This window comes from Lycorma delicatula, chromosome 9 (genome assembly GCF_047948215.1).
Source record: "Lycorma delicatula isolate Av1 chromosome 9, ASM4794821v1, whole genome shotgun sequence".
In the NCBI taxonomy this organism is placed as follows: Eukaryota; Metazoa; Arthropoda; class Insecta; order Hemiptera; family Fulgoridae; genus Lycorma; species Lycorma delicatula.
In genome coordinates, this window is record NC_134463.1 from 50,742,462 (window position 1) to 50,755,054 (window position 12,593).

The window sequence follows — 12,593 nt, forward strand, 5'->3', positions numbered from 1 at the left end:
AAGTAAATCATTTTACACACTAATACAAATGTATAAAACAATTTCTAATTCCTTAACCTATGTTTGATATAAGCAAATTTACTTTACAAAGTTTCTCGTCATATCATAATCTGTCCTACTTTTATATTACACTGAGTTCTACAGTCATATTAAATATTGTTTTGGCTATGGCATATTTTTTCCTTCTTTCACACTGTTCACTTTGAAAAATGTTACTCTCTTGAGATGTTCCAAGTATCTCTTTACCATCTTATCCAGGATGCATGAACTGATTTTAATGGCTTCCTTACATCATCAATTCTTTGTATTATCTAAACAACTACTACATTTTTTCTATGGCCAGTAGTAAGAATTATTAAATACTCAACTTTTTAACTATCAAACCAATCTAAATTTAATGGATATTTATCAAAATGTATCAATTTTCTTCATCTGTCCTTTAACGTACTGATAAATTTAAATAGCAATATTCTTTAACTTCTGTTTTATTTTTATTTTGTTTCCTAATATCTCTTTACATTACCATTTTGTCATATTTCATTAGCAATAGTTTCATCTTATTCATTTCCAAATTAAAACTGTTCAGTAATCTCTTAACTCATTAGTTGTAACAATAGACTGATTAGAATTAAAAATAATATATTTTATTCCTATCAATTTTAATCATATCTATGAAATAAAAAGTAGAAACTCTTTCAAAGATTGGGATGGGATCCCCAGGAATATTTTTTTGAAGTGCTGCATAAAAACGTTTGGAAATAGGGGTAATAAAAAAAAGCATTATGGAAACTTGATTTTAGTAAGACCAGTTATTCAGATATGATACATTAACAAAAATATATGGGCTTTCAGTTTTATATGGATTATTAAAAAAAATTATAAACTTTTCAAGCTTGTTTTTTTTTTAAAGTAAGTGTAAAATTATTTACATTTTCCAGTTTAACAAATTATAGGGAAAACAAAAAAAAAAGATTTTTTTTAGTTTTTAGGAATACTGACTCATATATTGGGTATTCTTTTATACTAAACAAAATTACAAAAATTAAACTAAAGAATTTAATATTTAATTGAAACTAAAAAACAATTAATTTTGAAGGTTTTAGAGACGCTGGAGATCAGCAAAAATCACAATATGAAGATGAAGGATTTTCTCAGCAACTTAGTGAAACATGGTCACTTTTATCACCATTATACAGACAACTACATGCTTATGTACGGAGAAAACTTGCTGATTACTATGGTCCAAGAAAAGTGAGACCTGATGGTCCAATCCCTGCTCACATACTAGGTTTGTTTTTTTATCATTCATATATTATTGGACTATTTATTAATAAGAATTTATAAATTTTGTTAAAACTAACAATCAAAAGATATGCATACAGAAAGTAATAAAAAAAAGTTGTATGCACATTAAATTATTTTAAAAAAAATATATATATAAGCAAACATTGATGATAAAAGGAAGATCTAATCATTTAACTGATTACTAGTCAAATATTTATTTTTAATCTTCATGTAAATTTCCACTCCTTTTTGGGCAGTCGTGTAAAACTCTAGTAAGACAACAATTCCACAAGTATGAGATACAAAGATTCCGAATCATTCATAATGAAGCGTTTTGAGATGCAAATTATTCAAAAGCGACTCATTTATGTGATAGATGTTTTCAAATTTATTTAAAAATTTATATATATGTTTAAATAAATTTAAAAAATTTTAAATAATCTATCAGATAAATAAGTTGTTTTTGAATACATATTTATGTAGCTTACGACACTCCTGATAATGTAAGGATTCCAATGTGTGGTCATAACATCTAAGTTATCTTTATACAGATTTGAATACTAGATCATGGATACCGGTGTTCTTTGGTGGTTGGGTTTCAATTAATCACACATCTCAGAAATGGTTGATCTGAGACTGTACAAGACTACGCTTCACTTACAGTCATACATATCATCCTTATTCATCCTCTGAAGTAAAGCCTGATGGTAATTTCCAGAGGCTAAACAAGAAAACTGAAGGTCATACATCTAAATTGGTTCAGCCGTTGACTCGCTACGGTAAAATAAACATACATACATACACTCTAAATACATTACACTCATTTTTGGGCATTTGTGTAATAAGCTTAAATCAAAGTTTAAACAAAAAATGGATAATACCTTTAATTATAGATAATATATTTTGTTTTTCCATTACAGGAAATATGTGGGCACAAAACTGGGAAAATATACTGGATTTAGTAATCCCTTTTCCAGGGAAAAGACGAGCAGATGTTACATCAGAAATGTTACGTCAAGGTTATACACCACAGAGGTAATTACTATCTTTATACAAAAAAATTAGAATAATAATTGAAATTTTAAATCAAGACAGTAAAAATGTCCTCTACTAAATACAATAATGTGTTGTTTATACTTTATACTATCATCTCTGTTTATTAATACTGTAATATAACAGACATTAGTCTGAGTTGTTTTATTTAAGAATAATGGTGTTCACTATACAGCAGTCTCTGTAATGAACAGTGTTTTGGTGTCATGTGCAGAACTGAATGAGTCCTGTGTTTCAGTGATTTTGGCCAATTTGGAGCAGTGTACTTGGCTAAGTGAAGAAGGAATAGGAAACCATTTCTCTTTACATATTTTCTTTAATAGACCTGAGATGGAATTGTTGTACTCTTGAGAATGGCTATGCAGTTTAAGTAGTGACTATTATTTCATATCAGATCATTTATAACCACGCTGGCTATATCACCTATCACACTCATAATAGAAAGTGTATAATATATCTCTTTTTCTCTTGCTCGCTAAAAAAAAAAAATTGTTAAACACAATTGGTTATGTCACCAGAGATGAAAACTACAAGCTCTTTATGGTTTATGGTTGATATAAACACAAGTGAAATGGTTTATGATCTTCTCAAGACCTTTGCTTCATACAAAGATATAAAGATCTTTGTCTAACAAAGGTCTTACTCAAAACTATTAGTAGATGTTAAGAAAATTAGTAAAACTCAAGAGTAATATGGCAATACATATCAATTCCACTATCCTATCAACAATAGTGCATGTAACATTTCTTAGTGCAACTATAATACTAAAGAAGAGTACATTTAACAAAAAAGTTTAGATAATATTACATCTTTCATAGTAAATTTCAATCTAGTCTTATACATTAAAACTAGATTAAAATTCACTAGCCGTATTGAGATTTGCATGCGCGTGCATGTGTGCTCTCTCTCACACACACACACATACACACAGACAGACAGACAGACAGACAGAGACAGACAGAGAGAGAGAGAGAGAGAGAGGGTGAGAGAGAATCATGTATAAGAGAATATTATGTATCAAAAACATAAAGTCTTTGATGCACGAAATACCATACCATTATAAATAATTTCTATTACACAAGACACGATAAATAAATAATTCCTAAGTTATGAATTATTCTTTATCCTACATGACAGGAATTTTCTATTAAGTATGTTCAAATTATGTTGTTATTAAAATTAATTTTGCACTTTGATAATGTAACAATGTACATTAATAATTGTTCTTAAGTTCATAAATTTTTACGTTCTGCATATGTGACATTGATCGATAATATTTTTACTGAATGATCTATGAGCGATAAAAATATTCTTTCCGATTTAACATTTTGAGATGAGAATCCAGTTTTGAAAGAAACATTTAAATACAAATAACTTATAATGATTTTGCTTTGTAGAATGTTTCAAACAGCTGAAGAATTTTTTACATCAATGGGTATGAAACCGATGCCTGTAGAGTTTTGGCATAAGTCAATGCTTGAACGTCCAGCTGATAGAAAAGTAGCTTGCACAGCATCGGCATGGGACTTTTGCAATCATAAAGATTACAGGTATCATTATTATTTCATTTTTTATGTAATTAAAATACTATTTCTCTTTTCAATTTATATAAAAGTGTAATAAAAACATAAAATTATTTCTTTATTAACTCCTTGAACCAATACAAATAAATAAGTTTTTTTTAATTTAATAGCTTGTATGTAAATGGAGATAGTCCTAGAATATCATCAGTTATCAATTTTATTACAAAATAATTTATCTGTAGAATCATTAAATTATTTGTGAAAACACAATATATTTTTACTGAAAATTACAGTAAAATTCTCACAATGTAGCAGGTTTTTCTGTTAATATTTTCTTGAGTTGTATTAACAAACAACACTATTATATCTTCCCCTTACCTAAATCTCTAAACACCAATCAAAGCTTTTCAACTTAAAAATTTCATTTCTTTTAGTTTTAGATACTGAAAATTACAACTAAAAGTCATAATTGTTGTGTAATAAAATCATTTTTAGTCTAATAAAATGTTTCATCCTCAAAACGTAGAATCGTATCCTCAAATTACTAAAATAAATCATTATTATAAGAACTAATCAGACAATTTTATAAAAACTGCAAAACAAGTAGTATTAACAGCTTCATTTTTTATTTTTGATTGTCAATCTTTAAAATTCAAAAAAATGTAAAAACTGAGAATTTTGAAATAAGAAAATAATGGTAAGAGACCAAGATGAAGACCAAAGAAAAGATGTTAGATATATTTGAGAAATATATTATGTGTAGGACTGTAAAGGTAGAAATGTTTATAGAGAATAAGTGGTAGAGAAACAGAACAAAATGGAGGTATTTCTTCCACTGGTCGATGCAGGATATTGAAAAAGGGGACGAAGAAAACAGATGATTATTAGAGCAACTGATTTGCAAAAACAAAACATTAAATATCACACTTAATCACGTGTACAATCACATTTTGTCACTCGCAGTTTAAATTGATGATAGTAGAAGTGATACAATTTGTATTGAAAATGATAAGTTTCAGAAATATTAGAACAAAAATTTTAAATTCAGAGGATAGGATAGAGTAGAAATTAAAATTCCATTTTTAATTATTATTAAATTATTTTGTTCAAGAACAGTTTATTTTAATAAATTCCATCATATTTAATCATTTTTTCCATAAACCTAATGCTTTATTCTCTCATCCAATTAGAAAGAGAACCTTCATTAAATGACACCACTCTTAACAGTTTTTTTAATGCAAATCAACTTATCATCAAAGAAAAATTTATAAGTATTTTATTTATATGAAGAATAAGATAAACATTATACACTATCATTAAAAAAAAAAAAAAATAGAAGTAAAAACAATTATCAAAATACTTTCCAGTGAAGTACAATAATTTCATATACTCTCTGCATCATTAGAACTAGAATTACTGTAATTAATGATAAATTAATTTTTTTAAAGTTGATATATAATTATAAATAAAACGCTCATGTCCTTTTGTTAAATTTTAGAAAAAGAAATCCATTTTAAAAATTTGGTAAACATAATTTTGTTAATGATAACAACCAAAGATTTTTCAGAATGAAGCAGTGCACAGAAGTTACAATGACCGATTTATTAACTACTCATCATGAGATGACACATCTGCAATATTATCTTCAGTATTCAGAATTACCATTATTATTTCGTGATGGTGCAAATCCAGGTTAGATATCAAAGAATTATTTCCAGCTCCACTTATTTTAATATTAAATTAAAAAACTACAAATATATATAATTAATAAATGTATATAAATATGTATTGGAGTTTTGTACTGATGATGATGATGCGGGATCCCACAGAAGTCAACTATTGGTATTAGTTTTTTTAGGTTCTTCTGTTACTGTGTTTAGTAGTTAAGTTATTGTTTTTGAGTTTAATTGGCACAGTGGTGAGTATGTTAATGAATTGTTTGAATTTTCAGAAAGTTATATATATATATATATATATATATATATATATACACTCATAAATACATTTGTATATGTAAATCTAAACAATATATTATATAAAAGTATGTGCAATTTATATATCCATATATATAAATGCATCTGTATGCAATATACTTAATTTAAAAGCTGTAAAGATCAAAGTTTTTTTCATTTTTTAGATTAAAACTTTTTTAGCAATGCTAAATGTGAGCACTGACCATAGCAACAAGAGAGCAGTAATCTATCAATGATGCAACTTTCTTAACCTAGTGACAGGCACGCCTCCTACAGTCTCACATCAGAGCGTTTATGTTTTCTATTGTTTATTGGTTTTTTATTCCATTCCTTTATCACCCTGCCTTTTTTCTTCTCATAAGCAATATAAAATTTTTTATTGCTAGCATCTTCTTCCTCACAGGAATCTTCACTCAACTCAGTTTGAGAATTTCCTTCCTGCTCTTCAATTTTTTCACACTCACCTGTATCACTATCTTCACAGATGAAGGACCTATGGCATTGTTTTCAGTATAGTCGCGGAAAAGAAGAGCATGCAGGAATTATACGTCATTAGGATTCATCAAATTGAATGCTTTTTCTTACCAGTCATTGAAAACTGGAAAACTAAAAATAAGAATACCTTTAGTAGCACAAAAGGGTGCAAGTATCAATTTGATACTTGACTGCCTGTTTTAGAAATGGATACAAAAAGAAAACTTGACATATATTATTATATATTACTTACCAGTAAAATAGTAAAGAGTTGAAGAGAAAAGAAGTTTGATTATTGAAGTTATGAAATATTACACCATCAGGCGCAAGTATCAATTTGATACAGACAAGCTCTACTTTGAAAACACAACATTTACCGAAGGCAAGAATGACACTGGCGTCTTCAGAGACAAACATTAGTAGGGTAGATGGGATGATCTACCCCCGACCCCCCTTTGGTGTGGGCGGGAAATAATTTTGCGTGTATCAAAATGATACACGTGCCTGTCGCTGGGTTAATTTACAAAGCTCATCAAATCAATATTCATTATCTTATATCGCCTCGTAAGAATGTTATAATCTTCTTCATCTGGTGATGATATTTAATATCAATAAATATAAACAATTATATCAGAAAAATGATTGTTGGATACAACCTCATTGTTATTAAGTAAAAGTATAAACTTGTTATTAAGTACAAAGTACTTGTCTGGGTAGACAAACACAATAAATAATTATATATAGTAATAATTTTATAAAAATGCACAAGAGGCAAGCAACTTGTCTCTTGTGCATTTTAATAATAAAATATTATTTCCAATAATATATTTGGAAATATATTATTTCCAAAGTGGAACATATATCACTCTTATGACAAGAGATTACGTTAAGTCTATTAATAAAATGCTTGTTCTTTTCTCAATGGAATTATTAGATATAACAGTATTTAAAAACCCCAATAGGGTAGCTGCACATTAAACTAAACTAGACCAGTATAAAAGTTATAAAATTTTACTTAAGGGGGAATTGTACCGTGTATCCAGTCAATATTAGATTAACAAACTTTCAGACCCATTATATCAGCGACTATTAAATGTAGAAAGCTGCAATTTTGAAAAGTTATTTGTACATGCAAGAAGAGACTACTGATCCTCATTTATTAAAATTTAACAATTTTTAAAAACGCTTTGTTTTTGTCGGGTCAAATTTATTTTTGGTTTTAAACAAGATAATTTTTATTTCATCATCATTCAGTATTTTACATGTAATGTTTTATGTCACATGTAAAATACTGAAAGAGGATTCTGAGTACTACCATAACCTACTGAAGACAGAAAAAATTCAGCTCTGTATGTTTTCAGGTTTTTGAGAAAATGGGTCTTTTGTAAGAAAAAATACAGTTTTTACTGTATTATTATAATCAGTTTGTACTGGTTATCTTCTACTGGTGCTAAAGCTAACTGGTTTATTCTTTTTTTTGTTCTTGCCAATTTAGTCATTTCTTGAGTCACTAATTTTGCTTTCTTGATATGTACATCATTGATACACTGTAACATTTCAATAGTATTTCAGCTAATTTGAACACCCAAGATGTTTCAACACTTTTACCCTACCCACATTACCACAGTTATAAGTTATTTTAGTGTCATGCACTCATAATTGTAAAGTTTTCATGCCTACAGAATCATTTTTCGCTATACGTGACCAAATAACAAAGTTAAATAATTCATTTACATTTTGCAATGTTCTGTGTAGACACTTCACCAGCAAGTCTTGATAAATAGGTTTGTTAGCCTGCATACTGCTTCTGGTATTGCATTTTTATGTGAAAACTCACATGATTTATATCTGCTGCTGTTTTTTTCTTGTTTTTGTCTTCAGTCATTTGACTGGTTTTGTGCAGCTTTCCAAGATTCCCTATCTAGTGCCAGTCATTTCGATTTGATTTCTTTGGCTGCTGTAGCTGTTTCTTTGGTTTCAAATATTTGCTCCACTCTGCTGAACCATGATTGTACATGGATTAACTGTCTGGCATGGATTTGTGAATATAGGTTGCCCAAACAGCCTTTTTCTCTCAAAATTGCAGCTTTCTACCTTTAATAGTTAATGAGATAGAATTTTTTTATAGAGATTTAATTAAAACATTCTTTTGTTTCTTAAAAAACGAGCAATTACGGCAATGTCGCTGTAAATAACCAAGTGGAACTGCAACCAAGCCAGTTCCTTTAAGTTTCTCAACCAAGATATTATTCTTTTCTTGACATTTCTTCTCTAAATTATGAGCTCTAAATATAGTGTATTTCTCACCAACCACAATTTGACCTAAATATTGTAGCTTCTGTGTTATTATTCTGTTTATAGTTTTTGCACTTTTCAGTACTTGTTGTAAGTTACATAGTCGATAGATGATATTCTCAAATACCTTAGGTACACCCATATATAAAAGGTATTCAATTTGTTTATACTATCTTGATTCAGAGTCCAGGTTTCTGCACTATATAAGGTGGATCTTAAGCTGTAAAGGTAGATCCATTATTATCGATTACCTTGTAATGTTAAATTGGATTGTGCTTTTGCAGTTCTTGTTCTGATCACTGTTTCATGATCAATTTATATACCTTTAACCATCAATACTTTATGCATGTTATTATACTTGGATTTATAGATTTTCAAAAATTTAATCTCTTTTATACAAATAGATAATCCATATTCTGTATTACTGACCTTCACTTTGTTAATTAATCTTGGGTTGTTTTATAATTTAAACCAATATTTTATATTATGATACAAATTAATTAAGTTTTTTCTCCATAATTTATAGGATTTCATGAAGCATTTAGTGATGCTATATTGCTATCAGTAAACACTCCCCGACATATGCATAGGATTGGTCTTTTAAATAACATCACTGATGATTATGGTAATTATATAAAATATATGCGTAAATTTATTAAAAACTTTGAAAACTGGCTAAGTGAAAAAAATAAGTACTTATTTGAAATAATTATATCAGTTAAGTAAAGTAATTTACTTAGTTTTGTATGAATAAGCATTTCCTAATGCTTATAAATAATTACTGTGAAGAAAATGTTATTGCATCCAACATCAGTTCTTACCTTAATTTTAATATTTTTAAGTACTAATAGATCTTTTTTGGTGTTTTCATTATAATAATGATTCCTAATACTGGAAATCATTCCTGTCTGCCGAACACTTTTTTGATAACTGTTCACTCTTTTGCATGAATAGTCATTAAATAATTCTTTGTTACTGTTAGGATTCATGAAATGTGTTAATAACTGTGGTCTTATTATGTAAACTAAAAGAGTATTATTATGTAAAACTTATAGAATATCGTAAAAGAGATACAGAACCATCAAATACTTTCATAATCTCTGAGACATTAATCCTACCAAACAAATATTACATATGACACCCAGGTAAGAAGCATCAGCACTTATAATTATATTCTCTGCATCACAAGTTATTTGTAAGTTGATGTTGGCATACCCCTTTTTTAAATAACTTCTGTAAGATCTATTTTTTTTTAACAGCTTATTTCATTTTGGTTCTGCTACATTAATTTCAGCAGCAATTTATGGGAAGTAAATCCAGATGGAAGCCGTTTCTGTTATCTTTTGCAAAACATAGTCAACTGTTTAACAGGGGGTTGTTTTGTGTACATCACAATGATTGCTGATGCCACTGTGAAACTTTCCAGAAACAGAGAAATATTTTTATATTCTGGTATGAATTTAAAACTCCTCTTTCTTCATTTACCTCGGGCAAAAATAAATTACATAACATCAAACTGAATCTTTTTGAAATCAACAAAGTTTTTCATATCTGCTAGGATTGATATACTATTGCTCTTTAAACATATTGTGATCATGTGCATTCATAAATACCTGGATTTTACCATTTTTTAGAGTTAGAAATAATTTTTAAGGTTGGTTCAAAGGTACAAAAAAATTTGAGTAATAATTTATTGTTTCCAGTAATTACTGCCTTCTATTCATCTCCTTTACAACTAACTGTTATGGAATGCAAGTTCCTGCATCTTAACAAATGTAAATACTTCTAAAGATTACTTTGAAGAAAGTAATCACTATCTCTTTATTCAATTACTCGCAAGTAATGAACGGAGAAAAAAGAAGCAAGTAAATGTATTAGTTAATTTTATTCACTAATGTAGATGTTAGATTCATTTCTAATGTTAGGTATGTTGACTAATTTATGACTACTTTTCAGTTTGTTGGTGATACATAGATTCATTAATCATTTTTTTTGGTTAAGTATAAAAATTCTTGGCTTCTTTTTACAATCAGAATGCAATACAAATAGGCCAGTAAGTAATTATTATCTGAATAAGATCTAAAACTGATAATGATTATATTTATAATTTTATAATGAATAGGTTGCTAAAAGAAAATATGTAATTGGAGATAAAAAAATATTTCTGATTAACAGACACTGTATCACTGATGTAAAACAGAGATAAGTATACTGAACAGTATAACAAAATGTGATCACTTTAAAAATAATATAAACAACTCCATTATCAAACTTAAAAGAAAATAAATTATAATTTAATTCTTGATAATTTTAAATTACTGTACAAACAATACTACATTTTTTTCTTTGAAATAAACAAATTTTTGAGCATATAAATGTTTACAATACTAAACTTTACTCAGTGATTATTGCGAAGAATGACTACTTCCCAAAAAATCTAAAAATGTTTGATGTCCAGGTACTGTAGGAAAGATTCTTATTCAGGTGATGTGCCTTCAGTTTTCTGTTTAATGGGCAGTACAATAAACTGCACTGGAATCTTCTATTCATATTTTACCATCAATATGAAATGAATTTAAACTCTTCTTAATTTCCTTTACATTGTTTTTATTAAGGATAAATACTAGGTTCCATTTGCTATCTGGAAGACCTAAACAATCGAAAAATTAATACCTATGACATTATAAAAATATAATTTTACTCTGTACAATACAACCACTGAGATGCAGAATAAATGTATCATCTGAAATAATTAGCTTTCAGTACTTTTAGTAGTAGCATGATATCGGTACGCTTTCTGACCAACTTTAAGTTATAGTGAATAATATTGTCATATTTTTGAGATTCCATTAATTGCTTTGGAAATTCTTCAACATAGTTTCTTTTAATAATCAGGGGATGTAAATCACATAGTAAAAACCCCAGACTACAGGCTATGCAATTTTTTTGTTTTGTTTTTATTTTCAGTCATTTGACTGGTTTGATGCAGCTCTCTAAGATTCTCTATCTAGGGCTAGTCGTTTCATTTTGGTATACCCCCTACATTCTACATCCCTAACAATTTGTTTTATGTATTCCAAATGTTTGCCTGCTTTTACAATTTTTTCCTTCCACCTGTCCCTCGAATATTAAAGCGACTATTCCAGGATGCCTTAATATATGGACTGTAAGTCTGTCTCTTCTTTTAACTATATTTTTCCAAATGTTTCTTTCTTCATCGATTTGCCACAACACCTCTTTATTTGTCACTTTATCCACCCATCTGATTTTTAACATTTTCCTATAGCACCACATTTCAAAAGCTTCTAATCTTTTCTTCTCAGGTACTCCAATCATCCAAGTTTCACTTCCATATAAAGCTACATATACTTTCAAAAATCTTTTCCAGATGTAAATTCTGACTGAAGGCTCATTTCACCTGTGCTATTTGGCATTTTATATCTCTCCTACTTTGTCCATCTTTAGTAATTCTACTTCCCAAATAACAAAATTCTTCTACCTCCATAATCTTTTCTCTTCCTGTTTTTACATTCAGTGGTCCATCTTCATTATTTCTACTACATCTCATTACTTTCACTTTATTCTTGTTTATTTTCATGCGGTAGTTCTTGCGTAGGACTTCATTCATGCCGTTCACTGTTCCTTCTAAATCCTTTTTACTCTCAGCTAGAATTACTATATCATCAGCAAATCGTAGCATCGTTATCTTTTCACCTTGTACTGTTCTCCGGATCTAAATTGTTCTTTAACATCATTAATATGCAATAAGAATTCCAAACTGATTTCATTTACTGAAATTGTTTTAGAATATTTTTTTCAGGGAGGAGGCAACACTTAGGTTTATTTGACAAGCACTTCAGCCATCAGGCAGGAAACAGAGTTCTCAAGTTGGTCCGTAGGCAGCCTAAGGACCAAGAAAAAATAAATACCAAGAATTTTAGCTTAATGACTGTCTTTAAAGTCATTAAAATTTTTTAAGTTTTTAAAAATT

The 12,593-nt window shown here is 28.5% G+C and overlaps 1 protein-coding gene across 3 annotated transcripts in view; it reads left to right on the forward strand.

The window, feature by feature from the left end:
• The window catches only part of LOC142329871 (angiotensin-converting enzyme-like), a 111,303-nt gene that overhangs the window by 60,286 nt on the left and 38,424 nt on the right, over window positions 1-12,593 (forward strand). For 2 of the 3 annotated variants that reach the window (XM_075374752.1, XM_075374753.1), the window contains exons 6-10: window positions 1,097-1,288; window positions 2,205-2,319; window positions 3,735-3,887; window positions 5,428-5,552; window positions 9,129-9,227. In XM_075374752.1, coding sequence (XP_075230867.1) covers window positions 1,097-1,288; window positions 2,205-2,319; window positions 3,735-3,887; window positions 5,428-5,552; window positions 9,129-9,227 — 684 coding nt within the window. The remainder of the gene's footprint in view (window positions 1-1,096; window positions 1,289-2,204; window positions 2,320-3,734; window positions 3,888-5,427; window positions 5,553-9,128; window positions 9,228-12,593) is intronic. The other variant, XM_075374754.1, reaches the window with a different exon arrangement.